We start from the raw sequence: 22,345 nt of genomic DNA on the forward strand, positions 1-22,345 counted from the left end.
GTTGGACAAGGCCGTGGTCTAGGCAACACGGAGTTTTCCTCCGTGGCATCCCAACAATTACTCCATTCACACACAGAAGAAGGCAATGGCAAACCACTTCTGGATCATCTGCCAAGAACGTATATGAACAGGTCCCAGTCCGAGAAAAGGATGGAAGGATCCTGTTCATATGGACCTGTCGTCAGACAGAACACTAAATAAAAAATAATATGTTTTAAATGGGGCATAGACACAGTCTACTTAGTTCTAGAGGGTTTTTCTTAACAGAGCTGAGTCCAGTGGCTGAAGATGTCTTAGAAATAGTGGGAGATACAGATCCCTGTATTATTGGTCTAGCATCTGGACTTCGACTGTTGTTTATATTGTAATAGTATGGGGCACGACCAGTTGAATGACGCATAAGCTGCAATTTACAGGTGGTGATGGTAATTTTGTTAGAGCGAGCCACGTCTTGACACAGAGGATGGAATACTTAAAAGAATTTCCAAAGCCCTCTCATGGTTTTCACCTTGTCCTGGTGAGAGGGCCGAGTACCCCAATGACCCAGACGATCAAGCTAGGGAGGGCTATCCCTGCGTAGCGCTCGTAATACAACCAGGGGAGATTCAAATTACTGACATAGTTATTAATTAAATTAATTTTTATTATTTTTAATACAGACAAAATACTGAATACATTATTTATCAGACATTTATAGTGATCTGACTCTTAGATTTTTTAAGACATTTTGTAGTCACTAGTAATTATTAGCTTCATAATGGAGCCATTGACTTCAATAACTCTTCAACAAATCATTATAATTTTATCGTGACTGCAGTGTTCCGGATATTTGTATTTAATTATAAAAGACGAGAGACGTAGAAATTCCGTCATACGTTCCGTAGAATTAAAGCCATTTATGTTACCCTTCAAAATATTAGTTTATTATTAGAAAAAGTCCCGTATTTTATGATTTTATTTTAAACATTACATGCGTCTGGCTTTGTTCCTGTGATGTATCGGCAAATCACGCTCGTAAGGTCTGACATAGCATCATCTTGATCTTTCTGACTGTAGACCTAGAAAAAGAAGGGTTTACAGCGCCTGGTTATCTGCGTTCTAAGTAAATTCATTTGAGGATTAATTAAATCGTCCATAATGAATGAGTATTGATCATTTGAGGGCATAGCAATGACCATGAAACGTGAACACAACAGTAAAGAAAGCCTATGTACGAGGTGCGATCGGAAAGTTTCAAGACTGTGTCAATAGAGGGCGAACCGGATGTAGTACGAGCTTCTGCCTTCAGGGGGTGCGGCCTACATTCATAGTGAATCAGTGTGCCAGCCGGCATCATCGAATTAGCATTTGTTTCTTAGTTACGGGCGTTTTGGTAGTGCATTACACCGACCCTCCTGCGATTTCGGAATGGCGTGTGCATCAAATTTTGCCAAAGACTCGCCAAAACGGCTACGGAAACCTATGAAATGCTAAAGCAAGCATTTGGGGAGTCCGCAAACTTTTGTGTGGCATTCACGTTTTAAAAATGGCCGAACCTCTGTCGATGATGACGAGCGTTCTGGGCGACCATCTTCGAGCACAACGCCCGAAAATGTTACGAAGATCGACGTCGTACCATCAACGACTTGTGCGACATTGTTGGGATAGGCTATGGGACCTGTCAGCTGATTCTAAAGGAAGAACTCCACATGCGAAGCATCCTGTCTGAGGACCAGAAGCAGAATCGACTTCTCGTTTGTCAGGAGCTCAAAGATCTTGCAAGAACCGACCCCAACTTCCTTTCTAAGCTCCGTGTGACTTCTTCCTCTTCCCAAAGATGAAAATTCAGCTAAAGGGAAGGAGATTTGAGACGATAGAAGAGATTCAGGCAGAATCGCAGATGGTGCTTGACAGGCTGACAAAGAAAGATTTCCAGGGATGCTTCCAGGCTTGGCAGCGGCGCTGGGATCGTTGTGTTCACTCCCAGGGGAACTACTTCGAGGGTGATGGATGAATTTAATACCTGAGATAAGTGTATGGGTTTTTATACGCGCAGTCTTGAAACCTTTCGATCGCACCTCGTATAAGGAAGCAGTCATGGCCTACTTTAAGATACTGTCATGTTGTTTCATGGAGACATTAAGTAAAAATCACAAAAGAGCTCACTCGTGATAGCAAGTTGCTGTTCCAAGATCTCACCTGGAACCACCTAGATACTGAAATAGAATTTCAACATTTGTTGATGCTCTGAGAACTATTTTCCCAGAACCAACATTATTTTGGTTGTGATACGTGACAGAAACAGAAGAAACAATTTGTTTATCCGAAGTCAGACAGAGTCCAGAAGAAAATGAGTGAGGTTATGGTCAGCGCAGTAGTTTTTAGGCCAGTGGAGAAGCTAGCGGAGCTGGCGGACGGACCTATTCTGTGTACCTGAGGTGGCACGGTCAGTGTGTTTCTTTTGTTTGGGCTTTCAGTCTGACAAACTGTAGGAAGATGAAACATTGTACTGTCGTACAAGTGACTCGCTCCTAGCCTTCCGCTTGAATATTCTACGGGCAAAAACTACTACGATCACTATAATTGATTGATCAGTTAGTTGGCGAATCTGCTTTGAAGAAAATACTCTGTTATTTGTAGTAACAAGAATAGAAAAGAGACAGACTGATCCCAGATATATTTTATATATGGTTTGAATTTTTATGGTCTTTAGTGTAATTTATAATTTTATAAATCAATTTATTCAGATATAAATTGGTGATTATTGGAATGTCACTCACGTCATTAATTGCAACTGTTGGCACGAATGTTATTTGCGGCGTGAAGTTGTGAGTGCGATCTCCCAGTGCTGCCAGGAGTTCGTCTCCCTGCGTTCCTTCGGCACAGTTCTCAATTGGAGTATAGTCGATGCCAAGAGTTTCTGCGCACTGAAACATTCACAGTTTTATGTTAAGTATGCTCCATTAACTTGCATGAATGCGTGAGATGATAATGTTGCGTCATATTGTGATGATTATAATTATTTAATTGTCTAATCACAATAAAATATTTTATTAAATATTAAAATATTATTGCATGAATGCGAGACACTGACTCTATTTCCCTTAAAACTAGGGTGCAACTCATATCAGAATATTTTGTGATGATTAAATAATTGATCTGTATTATGGTTAATTACTTGTAGTTTGCAAGTTCTTTACACATACTTTGTGATCAGTATCTTAAAATATTTTCAGTAATGGCACTAACTGTAAGCTTGGCTTTCGACACACATGAGTGAATGACGACAGAATTCCAAACAAGATTTTGATCATGAACGTAAAAGACGAATGTCCACGAGGGAAATTTTGCCCAGGAATGGGACAAGAGGTTAAGGTTGGTATCACGCAGAATGAGGGGAGAAGGTGACTTGGAGGATCAGTGGGATGAGTCGAGGCAGATGGACAGGCGTGTTTGTGATGACTATCATAAAGATGAAATGTAATCATTATATCATCCATCTTGTATAGACACGAAAAAAATTGTATTTAATAGAGTCCCAGTTATCTAACCTAAATGGGACCAAACTATGATCAAATAATCGAAAGTGTCGACTAAGTCGTGACTGAGTAGGTCATGAATTTGCAGAGGGTCCTGTGTTTACTTTCCATGTCATAGAACATACAGGAAGCTTCAGCCATCTGTAGTCATTGCTTGAAACTACTTCATCCATTCACGGCCTGAACAAGTAATAAAGATGGGTTCCTGTAAGAAATAGGTTATGGGATGAAACTGTAATTTATAACAGTACTGAAATGTTGTATTGGAAACAGATAATCCTCATTTTATCAATTTATCGCCAGAATTTGCCATTGAACACTCAAGTCTTTCAAGAGCTAAGGACTGATACAATCCTGGCGTAGGAATCACCTGAGATCCAGCCTCAGGTGGACTCCATGCGCTCATGACACAGCTGATGAACTGCACTTGAATCGAGGCGTTGTTTTGATGCAGTGAGAGGGCGCATGCTTGTTCTTTGTTTCCCTGACATTCATTTTCCCCGTGTTGACACTCAAATACCCATGTCCCATTTGACGTCTTGCTTTGCTGAAAATAATCCAGAATAATTTATTTTAGTAATGTATCGTATCTACGGTTACTGTATATCTCATGGCATCAGCATATCTCACAGACAACACACACCAATCCAGTATACTATAATTAAACATGTGATTTTATATGGAAAATTTGATGTCCAAATCTGATGAAAGAACACAGATTGACAGTATCCGAGAATGAAGTATTGATGATAGTATGTAGATGTAAGATTCAGAACAGGTAAATTCAGAAAATTACATGTGGTCAGCACACAGAAACACAAATAATATATTTATATCTTGATAAGTTGACATCATCTGTGATTAACCCCCTCTGATTTCACCATGAATCCTACCCGATTCCTAAATCGGCAAAGAATTAATTCCTGTAATTAATGTACTAGAATCTGTTAAATAATTAACTACCACCAAAACAAACATCGAATTATGAATATATTTTGGTTCCAAATATATGTCGTTAAACGTGATACATTAACGTAGCTTACAATTTAAAACACAGTAGCGTTAATTTGATTGAAAGAGATGTAATTCAGTTTTCATTGATTCCTGAAGAATTCGTATTTTAAGCAAAGAGAGTTCTGAATTTCAGAAACTCATTTATTACATGTATTGGTTAGAGTCTTCACGTGGAGATTTTATACTGAGAAGGATGTTACAAGTAATATTTAAGGTTAAGAAACGCTTGGGATGACCCAGAAGAAGCCATTTAATAGAATTCGAAGGCAGGGAAGAAATCGTAGAGTGTAGTCTAAAGACTTTGATCATTGACCCTTATAAAACGGAAACCGTGGTTAAAGAAGAATATGATGTGGAGGGTTTAGCTTCATATATTAATTAATAGATGTCATATATCGATGTGGTGACGTACGTGTAATCGATAGCGCTTGTATCGTTGTGCGACTTTTTTTAAGATCGATATTAAGCGAACTTCCGGTTCCAGTTGTCGATGATGACGTAAAATACAGGTTAAAGGATTCATACGCTAAGAACTGGTTGTGTGGAGTTCCATTGTTTGAAGTGTCAATTTACAATTAAGGTTTACTTCAGCTTTTATTTGTACAGACTACTCTACTTTTATTACAATGCGTTTAATCGAAATGTGTGTTCAGAAGTGTGAGATGTGTTTGAGTTCCGTGGTGACGTCACATAAGAACAACAGTGAGATGAGACTGGTATCACGTCGGCAGTTTTACCAAAATGTAATTTTACCATCCGTGAATTACGTAAGCGTGCATATTAAATGAAAGTCTAGGAAGTGCTGTGAGGAAGTTAATTTGTGACAATGGAACTTTAACTTTCTTTTTCTGGAAATCGTGAGGTAACCTAACATTCCGTAATAGGTTAACAAAGCAGCCATGTTGTATTGCTTGAATAGTGCAGATTTCGGTCGACAGATGGTTCTTAGGCATTTTTTCAAGGGTTATAAGTTTCTTTATGATATTTCAACTAGAATAAAGTGAGGTTAAGCATGATTATAGACGAGTTCAAGAAAGTAGTCATGTCCTATTTATAACTAATATTCGAGGCTGAGAAAAACCACACTAACTTAAAATAGCTTGTGTTCTGATCGAAATTATGTTTTACGCAGATTTACTGTACCAGCTGAAATAACCTGTTTGTAGGCTGTGCTATGATTTTCTAAGGAAAGTGACCAGCGAAAGTAGAACTGTACTATTAGTTACAAATACTGGACGTCGATTGTTAATCGAATGGGCATTGTGTGTGTGTGTGTGACGAGAATGGGGCGGAAACAGCTGATTGCCAGGACACAACACAGCAAGGTCAGTGAAGCATGTTTTTTTGAATAATGTGCTGAAACTGATTTTTATGTACGTAAATGCTTTATTGAAATGAGACGAGTTAACCCGTCAAATGTGTTTTGAAAATACTAACAGCATAGACGACCATTTTATAGAACCGCAAAATATAGGCCTAGCACGGGATATGCGGTTATAAACAAACAATAGATGGCCGCATGCTTCCGGGCCGCTTGTAAATGTTTGCTTTGTCTCGGAGAAAGAACGGATGGTACAGCAGGAGATTTATTCAATCTGTGGTACAATATGTTCTTTGAAAAGTCGACTGTTTATACTTTGATTGTCAAAGAATAACCCACTTTATTTCTGGAACCCAAAGGTTCATGACCTTGTTAACAAAAGCCTGTCATAAGACTTTATCCTGCGCTGGCTGAATCCAGTTCGCTCCATCGATTCCCATTAATGTTATCCTCCCACCAACGCCTAGGTCTTCCCGGCGGTATTTTCCCTTCAGGCCACCCTCCCCCCATGCGTGCCACATGTCCTGCCCACCTCATCCTCTATTTAATCACCCTAACAATATCAGGTGAGGCGTAGAGGACGTGAAGCTCATCTTTATGCAGTTTTCTCCATGATCCGTCTTCCAAGTTCTCAAAGGCACTTAAACTTTGTTCCTCCCTCAAAGTGACAGACCAAGTTCTCCACTCATGCAGCACAACTGACAAAAATACGCTTTTGTGTATTTTAACCCTTAGTTTCCTATTTATGTAAGACAGGAGGACAAATATTTTTAGACTGAATGACATGAGGCATGCCCTCATTTTACTATACTCTTGATTTCGTCATGAATGTCATTCTGACTGGTCAGAGTCGTCCCAAAGTACTTCAATTTTGTCACATTTTCGAACGATTCATTAGCTATCCTTATATTTTGGTTCTGTCCTGAATTCTGATGCCAAGACATGAACGCATACTTTACCTTCTCTGCATTTATTTTTAGACCAACCTCCCTACTAGCTCTAAAGGGTGTCCATTGTTGGTTTTATAGTATTTATATCATCGCCCAACAGATTAATATCATCAACATAGGCTAAAAGCTGATGCGTCCCATTCAATTAGAAATCGCCCTGATTTTTTATCTTTCCTGGTGGCATATTCCAAGGCAGAATTAAGAAGCAGTGGTGATAACGAATCTCCATTTCAGGCCATTCTGAATAGGATATATATCGGACAAATGTTTACCTACACGAATTTTGCTGGAGGTTTAATTTAAATGCACTTTAATTAGCCTGACTACCTTCTTAGGTACACCAGATTCAAACAAAATATTGTAAAGAGCTTCTCTTTTAACTGAGTCATAGGCTTTCTTGAGGTCTGTAAATAGTTGATGGACTGTCCCATTGTATTCCTAGTTTTTGTCTGGTATCAAGGGAATGTAGAAAATTCGACCAATTGTAGATGTATTACTTTGGAACCCACACGAATAATTTAATTGGCATATGGTGTTAACCTAGCCTGAAGAATGTTAGATAATACTTTGTAGGTGATTGATAAGACGAAGATTCCTCGATAATCATTACAGTCAGTCTTATCGCCCTTCTTATGAATTAATAAAATAATATATTTCTTCCTCATCCCACATAAAGCAATTCATTTTGTGTGTCTCGGAACGCCTCCTGCTTTAATCAATTCGGCCATAATCTGATCAGTGCCAGGGATTTATACTTTTTCGACTTCTCAATAGCAGTTTCCACTTCGATGGGGCTAGGTTCTGGCACTTATGGATCAGCCGTGTGTGTATCTGTCTGGGTAATACCAGGAACAAACCTAACCTAACTAAACCAAACCAAAATTAACAAGACCAAATCAAACCTAACCTAACCTAACCAAATCAAATCAAACCTAACCCAACCTAACCAAACCAAATCAAATCAAAACCTATCATAACCTAACTTAACCTAACCAAACCAAATCAATCCTAACCTAACCAAATCAAACCTAACCTAACCCAACCTAACCAAACCAAAATCAACAAGACCAAATCAAACCTAACCTAACCAAATTAAACCTAACCTAACCAAACCAAACTAAATCAAATCTAACCTAACCAAACCAAATCAAATCAAATTTATCTTAACCTAACCTTTGAAATCGAACCTAACCTAACCTAACCTAACTTAACCTAACCAAACCAAATCAAACCTAACCTAACGAAATCAAACCTATCCTAACCTAACCAAACCAAATCAAACCTAACCTAACCAAATCAAACCTATCCTAACCTAACTTAACCTAACCAAACCAAATAAAACCTAACCTAACCAAATCAAACCTATCCTAACCTAACTTAACGTAACCAAACCAAATCAATCCTAACCTAACCAAATCAAACCTATCCTAACCTAACTTAACCTAACCAAACCAAATCAAACCTAACCTAACCAAATCAAACCTATCCTAACCTAACTTAACGTAACCAAACCAAATCAATCCTAACCTAACCAAATCAAACCTAACCTAACCAAACCAAATCAAACAAAATGTATCTTAACCTAACCTTTGAAATCGAACCTAACCTAACCTAACCTAACGTAGCCTAAACAAACTTGAACTTCACCTGTGATATCCGTTTGTGCTCAGTTACTTACTGTTGCCTTCCCGTAAGGAACGAAATCCACGGAGAGGTTATCATCGGTCAGCAGAAGCCAGGTCGGGTAGAGCTGGAATCTGATGAAGCGAATGCTGTCAGGGCACAGACTCTCATAGTAGAGCGTCAGGTTGACAGCTTCTCCCTGAAATCACAGCGAATCACATCTTATTACGCCGACGGGCGCGTTTCAAGGCCATTCAATCCAGTCTTAAATTCTGGAAAACTGGCTGTAATTTCACATTCCGAAGTAAGAGTCTCCGATCGTGATTCATTTTATGACGCTGTAAGTCGTCTAAATTGCACAGCGATAGATGATTGGGTAATTAATGAATAGGTAAGGATGTGGAAGGAAGCGGTCTCGAAGAATTCGCCTGGAGAGAGTCAAGAAGACTGCATTAGACGTAGTTGGTAGTGGTGGTAATGTGTCGCCCTGCTTTATCAACCAAGAGTTTTACATTTCGCCCAAAGAGTATTTATGTGTCTCGTACGATTATCCGAGTGGACAGCGTCAAATGATTGTGGTTTGTAATGGTGAGGCGTTGCGTTTTCTTTGCGGTACGGACTGCGTGTTTAAATATTATTTAGACGATTTTCTGCTCAGAGCCGGGCTGGGGACTATATTGGCCGAGAAAAGATTTCTCCCCCTGCCCAGAATCGAAACATTAATTACTTTTTTAAGCTTTCGGTTCAGTAAATGAATGAAAATACCTGTTTTGTTTTTGGGGACATTCTATCCGCGGACATAATTTAATAGTAACTGTTATACTTAAATGAAATTTAAGACTTGGAATAAACTTTATGAGAACTGAGAACATCTGAATTAAAAGTTGAACATGCTGTTTTGTAATAATGTGAAAAACATGTTTAAATATAAGCTACCTGTGGCTTAGATCGCTTCTCTACAGAGTGATATATGATATGAAGCTTTCACGGCGACAAAGTATAAGGAATTCTTCCGTGGGCCATCAGCCGTGTAGGGTGGTTTCGAGAACCACTTTCGTCCTCGTTCTGAGGGTACTGTACCCTGAGGACGAGGACGAAGATGGTTGTCGAAACGTTGGTGTTCTCTCCATTAAACCACCTTACACGGCTGGTAGCCGGAGGAGAATTTATTATACTTTATAGAGTGGTTCACGCTGGCCTTGTAATCCTGGGGTTTTGGGTTCGATTCCCGGCGGTGCCCGAATTTATAACTTGTGTTGGGCAAGGCCGTGGTCTAGGCAACACGGAGTTTTCCTCCGTGGCATCCCAACAATTACTCCATTCACACACAGAAGAAGGCAATGGCAAACCACTTCTGGATCATCTGCCAAGAACGTATATGAACAGGTCCCAGTCCGAGAAGAGAAAAGGATGGAAGGATCCTGTTCATATGGACCTGTCGTCAGACAGAACACTAAATAATAATAAGATGAGGTGGTCTAGCGGTTAGAACGCTGGCCTTGTAATCCTGGGGTCTCGGGTTCGATTCCCGGCGGTGCCCGAATTTATAACTTGTGTTGGGCAAGGCCGTGGTCTAGGCAACACGGAGTTTTCCTCCGTGGCATCCCAGCATTTACTCCATTCACACACAGAAGAAGGCAATGGCAAACCACTTCTGGATCATCTGCCAAGAACGTATATGAACAGGTCCCAGTCCGAGAAAAGGATGGAAGGATCCTGTTCATATGGACCTGTCGTCAGACAGAACACTAAATAATAATAAGATGAGGTGGTTCATAGTCGGATGGCGAAACTCTTGGAGGTTGTTGAGGTCATTATTTTGAGCAGGAAATGTGAACTGTTGTCCTGTTCGACAAAGTTTCAGACTATGCGCGGAATGTAGGGAATGTGGATTCGCGGAACGCAATGCGACCCCACCCATTACACGATCAGGCATTTTCGTTAAACATAACGGAATGTCGAAACTCAGAAGAGCTATTAACGTCGAAGCCTTTGTTTGCCATTCGTTGTAATTAAGAGTGATAAATATTTTACGTGAATTTAATTAATGGAAGATTGGAAGGAGATCATAATATGTCCTATATACAAGAAAGGAGATGAAAAAAAATGTGAAAACTACAGAGGGATATCGCTGTTACGTGTGATAAGATAGGCTACGGCCATATGTCGAAGGAAATATCAGGATGGATTTATGAGAGCCAGGTCTACCATTGATCAAATATGTACTGTTAAGCAAATATTAGAAAAATTCTGGGAAGGAAACATAGAGATAACACAGATATTTGTAGAATTCCAACAAGCATATGATTCCATAGATACTAGAATCAGCCTTGTAATGCACCAATTCAAGATACGTGGGAAACTATAAGAATTACGAATATGACGATGGAAGATACAAAATCAATTGGGAGACAGAATTACAATAAATAATTCTCTTTAATCTTGCCCTTAATCTTAATTAGAAAACTAGCATTAGACACCAAACGCACTTTGGAATATACGAGGCTCGTCCACAAAGTAAGTTTCCCTGGGGCCGTTTACAGAAACAAAACACAATTTCATGGAAATATTTATTGCAACAGATACAGCAAGTGTCCAGCTATTTTTCAACATATTCGCCACCGGAATTGAGACATTTGTCATACCGTGGGACCAACTTTTGAATACCTGTGTCGTAGAAGTCTGCCGCCTGGCATTGGAACCACTGTGTGACAACCATCTCCGCCTCTCTGTCATTCTCAAAACGCTGACGCTGACCGGACAGGAATTTCTTGAGGTGTAGGAAAAGATGGAAATCACTGGGAGCGAGGTCCGGGCTGTAGGGTGAATGATTAAACACCTCCCAGCTGAACTCCTGCAGGAGACTTGCTGTCCGTCGAGCCGTGTGCGGCCTAGCGTTATCACTGACCGCACTTCACAGTCGGCGGGAGCTGGAATAAGAACCTCCATCTTCAACAGCTGCAACGATGCTACTGTGAGAACGCGGGAAGTGCCGTTAGTGCATGCGCCATGCTTCGTCATTGCTCTATCACGTACGCACAGTCGCTTCGCGCAATATAAGGTTTGCTAGCTGTGGGACGAGTGGGAAACTTACTTTGTGGACGTGCCTCGTAAAATGGTACAAATAGTTGGGTACGCGGATGACGTAAATATTTTGGGAAAATCGTTAAGATCAGTCAAAGAATAGTTGAAGTGGATTACAAATTATCACAAGGAAAACAAAAGCCTTAATACAAACAGGAAGAAGATTATTAGACCATCATATAAAGATTAAGGAACGTGAAATAGAAGTGGTGCGAAGATTCACATACCTGGGAGTATTAATAACAAATAAGAATGTGGAAGTGGTATAAATACAAAGCAGAATTCAAGCTGCCAATAAAGCATTTTTCTCGATATTACCACTGATAGAATTTCATGGAATGAGTAAGAAAGTGAAAATCACTTTATATAAAACTCTCATCCGTAGCGTAATGACATACGGGAGTGAAACGTGGGTTTGAACGGGAAATCCTGAGGAAAATTTTCGGCCCAACACAAGACGCAGGTGAATTGAGGATAAAAACTAATCAGGAAATCTTTAAATTATATAAAGACTTACCATTGTCACAATTTATAAAAATTAATAGACTTCAATGGGTAGGTCATCTGATTCGGATGGACGACATCCGAATTCCAAAGATGGTATTCAAAGGAAGTGTCGGAGGAAGATGACCATTTGGAAGACCCAAGAACAGATGGGAGGATGCAGTTCGAACGGATGCCACACTGCTCCTGAGGATTAGGAATTTGAAGAAGGCAGCGGAGGATAGGACCGAATACGGACCGGAGAGCCATAGAAATAACCGAATATACACATGAATGAATAATTATTTAATTTTCTTAAAATGTAGTGAAGAGTCATCTCGACAGATAATATGTGGCTTGCTCAAAATATGGTCATACAAGAGATTCACATGTACTGGCGCCCACAGGATAAAACACAAAATGTCTTATTAACTTATTTTTACAATTATTTATTTTAATCCGTCTTATCACAATATTTAAAATTTCTTATAATTAAGATAATAAAATATCATTGATGTTCCATATCGATTGATCGATTTACATTTTGGAAAATCGATCAATCGATATGGAACATCAATGATATTTTATTATCTTAATTATAAGAAATTTTAAATATTGTGATAAGACGGATTAAAATAAATAATTGTTAGAATATTCACAATATGACGCAATTACACTATCTTATAACTTATTTTTCTAGACTTTTTAACCACATATTGCATTTCGGATTTCAACACATCTACAAACTGCTGTTTATATTTATAAGAAAGGATTACGTAAAATCCTGAACAAACATATTTGAAAGTAATTACTGCAGATGAAGAGAGATGTCCTTCAGTTTCGGGATAATATTCTTTTTTCTATGACATTCAACGATTGCTTATCGAATGATGAGATCTGTCAATACTTTCGGACAAAAACTGGTGAAATATGTAAGACTCTGTCGAAAGTTTTCGCGGGAAATTGCTGCGTTCACTTTGTATTAGATTTTCCTTCAGAAACATATAGAAAAAAAAGTTTCATTCGTCCGAAGACACTCAAATGCTTAATCCTTACCCATCAGGACCTGTGGGAATAATAACTTAATTAAGTTATGTAACAAAGAACAGACTCTGTAAATAGGGACGATAGATCAGCATAGAAGCCATAGAAATGGAACTTAAGAGTTGACATCGACGCTCGTGAGATCCGTTCGTTACAATTTACATGACGTATCACATGATTCTTTGTGTTTTTGTCCAAGTCTTGTATCTATATCCGTCTGCATTGACTGTCTTTTACATTCTGTATTTCTATTTAAAAGTAGCGACTGATGCCTTGTCACGTTTCGTATCCGACTTTTTCCATTTTTAATAACCAGGGTAGCTCAGTCAGTACAGTGACTAGCTACGGGCTGGACGACCGGGGTTCGATCCCCGACGGGGGCAGAGGATTTTACCTCTACCCTCTGCGTCCAGGCCTGCTCTGGGTCCCACCCAGTGGGTATTGGGGTCCTTTTCTGGGTGTAAAACACAGCTGGGGAGGCGTGAAGCTGACCACTCACCCCATCTAGTGCCGAGGTTAAGAACTAGTAGGAGCTATACCGGCTCTCCCCCCAAGCGACCTACGTGGCGTGCAGTGGGACAGATTTACTTTATATTAGCTTGAAAATGTGGCCCAGTTATCTCCAGGTTCTTAATATCTGTGTCGCCCTGCCTCAGTCTAAGATAAACTCGTATATCAGATATGGAGACGGATCGTAAAGATGCAAGATACTGTGTCTGGATTCACGTGGTTTGCGCTTGTGAAGACGGTAATGAACATTTCAGCTTCTTAAGCAACATCGTGCATCGTGGAGTTGGTTACTAGGGTTTATACAAAAACCTAATTTTGAAAAAAAACCTGTTTTCGAATTTTACAAATTTATCCACAAAAAACCTGTTTTTTAAACCCAGTTTTTAAAAACCGACAAACCCTATTGGTTACTTTATTGGTCAGGGTTTCTGAACACGTCTGGACCCTCGAATGGAACTTTAAACAATCCTGATTATCATTAACGACAACTTCAGAGCTAAGCAAAGTTATTATTGCAAGTCGCGAACTATTTACGTGAAGATCTACTTTAATATTATCCGTCCATCTATGCCTAGGTCTCACCGGTCCCCATCACTTGAGAATTTCTGAGCAACATTTTGTATTCATTCTCATTTTCCCCTCCACCCCATTCAAGCTACAAGTCTCACCCATCTCAGCTGCCTTAATATGATCATCCTAATTACATTTGAAGAAGATCTTGCGGTAAGAACTTCGTCACGTTAGATTTTCTCCGCTCTCCTGATATTTATCATTGTAATTTTTACGTAGTAAAAATTCGTGTTTTTTTTATTTTTGTCAGAATTCACTTTATTTGGGGGGCCCCCTATATCTGCGAGGCCCTAGGCTGGCGCCTGTACCTAAGTATGGGCCTGGTGACCACGTTGTATGCTCACACAAAACAAATCACCAGGCAGAATCTTAATTTTGTGTTTTTTAATCTTTTAAGTTTTCGTAACGGATTCTGAACTCATTTCAAGAATAAGAATTTCCCGGTGTTCGAATTTCACGTCATTTTAGAAGGACGTTTTAGCTGAAGTCAGTAATTAAATGAATGGAATCCGAGAGATTAATTTAACAGGATTTCTACTTACACGAATTTGAGCTGCGGACAAAATTAGAATCGCTGAAATCAACACTCGCATCGTAACCTTCATGTTGGCGTCGAATTCACGGTCAGCCGTCAAGTGGGCGTTAGTGAGCCACTTGGCCGCCGTAAGCGTTGAAGCGATGCTAGCTCCGTGCCGCGGCCGTAATACGCATTACTAGTACGCAAATCGTCAGTCAGGACGCAAATATCAGCTCTACTGATTGTAGAAGCGAGGAATCACACGGGCTACATTTTTGTCGACATTTCATAGTGCATTGAAATTCCTGTATTCCGGAGGTCCCAAATTCGAATCTCGGGGCAGGACAGCTATCGTGGTTTTCCTCAGTCTGCATGAATCAGCCCACATCCACAAATAAAACTTCCTCAAGATCCATTTTAACATTTTTAATCCCCTCTTCGTCTGGGTCACGTTTCCATTTGTTTGGTCGTACCAAAAAAATTCGTCGAAATCTCAGCCTCCCGCTCAGCCATTTTGCCTTGAGGACCACTCATTCTTGATTGACCTTTGATTGTCTAGACGCCGCCCTCGCTATCAGTAACACGAAACTTTGAAAAACATCGATAAGGAACATGATAGACGTGAAGTGTGATACTCGAAATAGCTCCGTGTTGTCGGTTGTCAAGGACAAGCCGTGCTCCTGTATAAGCTGTAAGACTCTGCGCGCATGAGCGGTGTTTCGCCCGATATTGGTGGCGATTACACGCGTAATGGAACTTTACACCACAGTTTTTGATAGTGAGACATTATTTTGGTAGGTAATAGACGGTCCAATCATGAACAATAACTTGTCGAAACTGCTGCTACTCATTTGAAACTATCCGAATAATCTCTTTGGATACATACGAGGTGCGATCGGAAAGTTTCAAGACTGCGCCTATAAAAACCCGTACACTTATCTCAGGTATTAAATTAATCCATCACCCTCGAAGTAGTTCCCCTGGGAGTGAACACAACGATCCCAGCGCCGCTGCCAAGCCTGGAAGCATCCCTGGAAATCTTTCTTTGTCAGCCTGTCAAGCACCATCTGCGATTCTGCCTGAATCTCTTTTATCGTCTCAAATCTCCTTCCCTTTAGCTGAATTTTCATCTTTGGGAAGAGGAAGAAGTCACACGGCGAATAAGGAGGGTGCGGGATGACGGCCGTGGTGTTTGAGGCCAAAAACTGCCGAACTTTGAGGGCGGTGTGCGCTGGCGCGTTGTCATGATGCGTCGCATGTGGAGTTCTTCCTTTAGAATCAGCTGACAGGTCCCATAGCCTATCCCAACAATGTCGCACAAGTCATTGATGGTACGACGTCGATCTTCGTGAATGGCCTGCTGAATCTTCGTAACATTTTCGGGCGTTGTGCTCGAAGATGGTCGTCCAGAACGCTCGTCATCATCGACAGAGGTTCGGCCGGCCATTTTTAAAACGTGAATGCCACACAAAAGTTTGCGGACTCCCCAAATGCTTGCTTTAGCATTTCATAGGTTTCCGTAGCCGTTTTGGCGAGTCTTTGGCAAAATTTGATGCACACGCCATTCCGAAATCGCAGGAGGGTCGGTGTAATGCACTACCAAAACGCCCGTAACTAAGAAACAAATGCTAATTTGATGATGCCGGCTGGCACACTGATTCACTATGAATGTAGGCCGCACCCCCTGAAGGCAGAATCTCGTACTACATCCGGTTCGCCCTCTATTGACACAGTCTTGAAACCTTCCGATCGCACCTCGTACGCAGGTAAACATATAACTTGTGAAATTGGCATTTCAACAATCTTTGACTTACATTGTTATTGTAACTGTTTATCATAGAATTTTGATCTGAAAAATATGAAATAAAACATCACCTGTGAGATGTAGATGTCGATTATATAATTTTGTTGAGATGAATTACAAGAAAGTAACGTGTGGGTGGTCTGGATTCATCTGATTGAGGTTAGGGTCCAGTGTCGTTCTTTCTATAAGAGGTCGGAAATGTTTTCACTAGCTTCTGAAGAAAAACTCGACACCTTTAGATTTCTTTAATACGATATGTCCGGAGGTAACTACAGACACCACCTGTTCTAACAATCGATAACTCTTCATTTTATATTTACGTGTTTTGTACGATTGCCACTGTCAATATCGATTATTCCCTTTAAGCAGCGTCGATCAATCGATCTTTGTAATCTTGAAGTGTTGTGATGGTAATCGTTGTCAGCTACTATGAATCACAGAGTACAAAGTAAACATAAAATGGAAGTAACAATAACCTCACTTTTCACAAGATATTTTATCGTGGTATAATCACAAAAATTGCATCGATAATCGAGTTATTTATTACATTTGTTATCTCGCTTTTTATAACCTGAGCTCGCAGCAACTGTTTCGCTACGTAAACTGTGAGGAATTTGCTATTGTTTAGGATCTCATTAATACTTATTATGCCATTTATTAGCATCATTTTTCTTGCAATGAGAATTAAAGGCCTTAGAGGAAAAGTGGTTCATGTGATTTTTAAACGTTTAACATTGTAGACATTATTGATTTACATTTTTAAAAACACGACACCTCTAACAGGATGAAGTGTGACTTCCTGGTAAGAATTTTGTTGTATTTTTACAATTTATTTTTCGATTATTTGTTCCATGTAACACGCATTATCTATCGATAAATCGTTTCGATTATCGAAAAACTCGAATGTGAAGACATCCTTACAAATGTCACAGCGTATATTAACTTTATGATTGCATGGAATATAAATAAATCGCTTCCTGTGGTATTTAGCTGGTATTTAGGAATCCCACAGACACATTTACCCTAAAATTATTGAATTTTAGGTCAGAGAATTCAACGTAACAACTGTTTGAAGAAAAACAGATTAGTTACTAGCTTAATATAAAGAGACACGCTGGAGATAGAATTATCGATATATTTAATCCATTCCCGTGGAGGTACTGAGGAAGGTCACCGAATATATAAGTTACCCCGATCTGAATAAGAACCGAATATATAAGAAATATTGATCAGAACGTTACCTCTGTGATAACTCGCTAACTGGAATGTTTTGTTTGATGAATACACTGCGATTTGTATGAAACTTTTTCTCGTGTTATATGCAACACCAAAGTAAATAAGGTAGTATATTTGCGTCATATTGTGAATTTCAATAAACTGCGTAACATTGTAAATGATTGTAATTCGAGTTTTAAATTTACCAATCTAATTTATACCTGAGGACGGTTAAATATAACCGAAACATGTCGTAAGAGACGTTTCAATTTGTAAATCGATCATTCGATGCGGAACGTGAAATGATATTTTAAATATTTTATATTTTATTATCTTATTAAAATTGTGATTTGACGGAAAATATTAAAATATTAACCAAAGTAAATATTTATATCTAGAATAATAATCTTGCTGTATCGATACTCTTACTTCAGAAAAGGCAGCCAATTCTTCAATTAACATTTCAGAAGCGCATATACCATTCTTACATTCAGTACTTCTTACCACAGCTGACCGGAAGACAGACGAATTAATACTCCGAACCTCCACCAGGTGGTATCTGCACGACAATAAGGGCCACTTCTTGGGTTATTTAAGTAACACAATGGACCATATAGGCTTTAGTAGCAGGTTTAATATTGTTTATAGTTGTCAGATTATGGGTTTTATATGTCAGAAGTTCGCACTCACGAAAGGTTTCGCTGGACGCATTGCTTGAGGACCGTCGCCGCCATGTTCCTGGTTTTACTCTTTGTGTCTGTGTTTGTTCAGGTGAGAGCGGGCCGCCATTTTGAAATTAGTGATTTTTAAGAAGTGTAATGTAAATACGTCTCAGTATTCACCAGGACGTTTCGGCTATTTCTTTTTTCTGAAAATAAAGACTAATGAAAGCGTGACCTTTTGGAAATGGCTTAAATTAAAATTTCTGTCGACAAACGACGGGCCCCTTTCGATATTTCTTTTCCATAATTTAATTATGACAAAAATTGCCTTTCGTGCGTGGAATTCGAATGTTCATTACCGTTTCCACAAAAGCCTGCCACTTGACTTTTCCTGAGGCAGATGAATTCAGTGCGTATACTATTTATTTCAGAACTATTTTAATATTATCCTATCATCTATGCTTGTGTCTTCTGAATGGACTCTTTCTTCAAATTTTTGACTAAAATTTACTGTTGATTATTTTGAGAGTAAACATTTCTGAGTTTAGATTCTGCCGTGTTATGTATCATCCTCTTAACTTTGTGAATGGTGAAGAAATTTAATTTACTTCAATTTTCATGTCGGCTGTTGTTCAGAAGTTCTTCAACGCACCCATACCGTGAGTCTGAATTTTTCAAGGTCACATATGATTAATCCAAATACAAAGTTGAAGTTTTCTGTGTGTGTGTATTTGGACGGTTGTTGAATTATAGCTCCGGAACTGATATACCGATTTTACCGAAACTTGGCATGCTTATTCCTTGAGACAAGGAAGAGGCTATAGGAAAGTTACGACGCCATGAAAATGTTCTGGAGTCGAGAGCAGACGAAAATGTTTTCAATAACAAAAACAAGGAAGTGAGCCAAAAATATTACTATTTGTTTCGGCGGGGACATTATAAAGGAAGAAAGATAACATCCTCGAGGAAGTGATTTGGTTTTTGTCCTTCGGTTAAGGTGGAGTCTTTAACTTCGGATGGATAAAGGCTAGGAACACGACGAAAAACATCCCGATTTAGTGACCTGTGAAAATTCATCCACTTTCGCAAACTGCACCAAAGTAATTCAAAACAATCCAAAGTAACAGGATCTAACACAAGCTAGACTTATCCAAACGAAATCAACCGAACACAAACTAAAGTAACTTAATCTGACCTCACCTAACCTAACCTAACCTAACCTTACCTAATGTGACGTAATCTGATCTCACCTGACCTATTCCAACGTAATCTGACCTAACCTGACCTTACCTGACCTAATGTAACTTAATCTGACTTCACCTAACCTAACCTGACCTAATCTAACATAATGTGACCTGACCTGACCTTACATAATGTGACGTAATCTGATCTCACCTGACCTATTCCAACGTAATCTGACCTAACCTGACCTTACCTGACCTAATGTAACTTAATCTGACTTCACCTAACCTAACCTGACCTAATCTAACATAATGTGACCTGACCTGACCTTACATAATGTGACGTAATTTGACCTCACCTGACCTAATCCAACTTAATCTGACCTCACCTAACCTGACATTTCCTGACTTAATCTACTTAATCTCACCTGACCTGACCTAATCTAACTTAATCTGACTTCAACTATCCTGACCTTACCTGACCTAATGTAACTTAATCTGACCTCACCTAACCTAACCTGACATTACCTGACCTAACTTAACATAATCTGACCTGACCTTACCTGACCTTACCTGACAATCTAACTTAATCTGACCTGGCCTAACCTAACCTAACATTTCTTTACCTAACCTGATATGACGAAATCTAATCTAATCTAGTATAACACAACCTGTTCATCTGTGTGAAGTGTGTGACTCTCGAAACACAGAGGAAAATACTCATTTTACAATTTACCTACCGGAAAATGAATGTAATTAGTTCTGATTAATGGACAACCCAGAAGCTAGCAAGAACAGAGTCCAGTGTGTGCGAATTTTGCAGACGGCGCGGAGGGTTTGCACCAAAGTCGCTTCGATCCTTGGCCGTCGTCGTCCGCCCAAGAGTCCGCAGTAGCGAGCAGGGCCCTGGCGGACTACGGCAAACCTTTCAAATTATCGTACTCGAAGGAAGATGGCCCAAGATTTGGAGGACGAAACAACGAAGAAGAACCGATGTACTATGAGTCTTGATTTCTCAGCCAAAGCCACAGATGCAGTAGTTTCCAGGGCTCCTGGCTTCTTGTATGTACCTGATGATGCTCTGCCTTACGAATATCCTTCAAGAGTGGATGAAAAATACAGGATCGTAGTTCCTGTATATCCTTAAATTAATTTCAAGTACTCAGTATTAAAAATATCGTCACAGTTTCTGTTATAATGACACAGAATATGATAATTTAGAATTAAGATTTGCACTTAACATGGAGATTGTACTACTAATTTGATTGATGAACAAATAAATTTAATTAATATAATATTATTTAAAAATGCGTATGACAATTCATAAAATGTAAGAGTTTTCGTTCAAACTTTCCTTTAAAATTGCTCTGATAGAAAAATCCGGCGACTGAAATTACGAAGTTGCCCAGAAGCTGAGACACTCTATGTTTACGAACGTTCGATTTACGAACATTCGATTTACGAACGTTCGATTTACGAACGTTCGATTTACGAACGTTCGATTTACGAACATTCGATTTACGAACGTTCGATTTACGAACATTCGATTTACGAACATTCGATTTACGAACATTCGATTTACGAACATTCGATTTACGAACGTTCGATTTACGAACATTCGATTTACGAACGTTCGATTTACGAACATTCGATTTACGAACGTTCGATTTACGAACGTTCGATTTACGAACATTCGCTATAACGAACGTCACAATTCATTCAAAATTTCTTAAAGTCGCCAATAGAGTTCCTTATAAAACGAAATACCAAACATATAGTGAACATAATTGTAAAGTATAAATAAATAAACATTTAAAAAATTTATTTATTAAAATAATCAGAAAATTATTATATTATAATTATACTGAACTGTTCTTGGTTAATAAAACTAATCTAGTCAGTAAAAGAACGTTGGCTTACATGCCACGCAACGTAGAATGTTATCTCGTGGGAAAGAAATCGGTGATTCTCCCTATTATAATATAATAGGATCATCACTTGCTTTGCCTAGGTTTTCTTAGACGGTCAAGTGTAGTTTTGCATTTGGTGACATAAAATATATATTTTTTAAAATTTAAGCGATTTAATTAATATCACGTTCTTAAAAATGCGTGTTAAGACAATTCATAAAATGTAACTGTTGCCTTCAAGATTTCCTTTAAAATTGCTCTAATTGAAAAATCCGGCGACTAAAATTACGAAGTTGCCCAGAAGCTGAGAATTTTGTTGTGTGTAACATATTACCTTTGCAAATTTTTAATAAATGGACTTATAAACTGCCTCAGTAGTTTACGTATATGCTCTGTGATATGTTGAAAACCGAACATGACGCAGAAGAATTGCCAAGGATGGTTTAAACCAGCTGTTTTACATCATGTTTAAATATGTGTTAATAACATGAATGTAAAATTCTTGAATTCTGCTGTCTCGATAGAATTCAGTGCACGAATTTTGGGTATAACCAACATAAACGTAGTAACGTTATGACTTTTTGTTATAAATCACTTGAGAATGTTCCGAGACTAACATGTGTGAATTTGGTTCGTGGTTAAAATAGGTGAAAAATAAATTCTAGGACCGATTTATTTTTTCAGTTTTTCAAATGTTACCAACCTAACCTGATCTCCGAAAGAGCTAGAAATTAGAATTTCCAAAATTTCTCGTAGTTGAGTAACCTGCCGGCTTCTTAATTCATAAGAAACCACAGCTGATCAGAATAATTCCAACATACGTGAGTACAGTACTGACCATGACATCTCAGCACATGATACGTACAAATTTGAAGTGTATCCACCTAAAAATAGAGATGGTATGTACCAGGGTCTATTTGCATTTGTTTATTGTTTGTC

The 22,345-nt window shown here is 38.9% G+C and overlaps 1 protein-coding gene and 1 pseudogene across 2 annotated transcripts; one reads left to right on the plus strand and one right to left on the minus strand.

The window, feature by feature from the left end:
* Positions 1-622: 622 nt before the first annotated feature.
* On the minus strand, positions 623-14,773 carry LOC110831935 (GILT-like protein 1). The gene is made up of 5 exons (XM_087354550.1): positions 14,660-14,773; positions 8,482-8,625; positions 3,889-4,065; positions 2,760-2,906; positions 623-1,058 (listed from the first exon to the last, which is right to left on the minus strand). Exons 1-5 carry the CDS (start codon positions 14,720-14,722, stop codon positions 960-962), a joined length of 630 nt encoding a protein of 209 aa, XP_087210676.1. The 5' UTR covers positions 14,723-14,773; the 3' UTR covers positions 623-959.
* A 2,449-nt stretch (positions 14,774-17,222) lies between these two features.
* LOC110831905 (uncharacterized) lies at positions 17,223-21,775 on the plus strand (annotated as a pseudogene). Its single transcript, XR_002543748.2, has 3 exons — positions 17,223-17,240; positions 18,271-18,424; positions 20,320-21,775. The product of XR_002543748.2 is annotated as an uncharacterized LOC110831905 (transcript).
* Positions 21,776-22,345: the final 570 nt, after the last annotated feature.

Source organism: Zootermopsis nevadensis, unplaced genomic scaffold (genome assembly GCF_977971745.1).
Source record: "Zootermopsis nevadensis isolate Lab colony 2312 unplaced genomic scaffold, Znev_1.0 Znev_ptg000023l, whole genome shotgun sequence".
NCBI classification, from domain to species: domain Eukaryota; kingdom Metazoa; phylum Arthropoda; class Insecta; order Blattodea; family Termopsidae; genus Zootermopsis; species Zootermopsis nevadensis.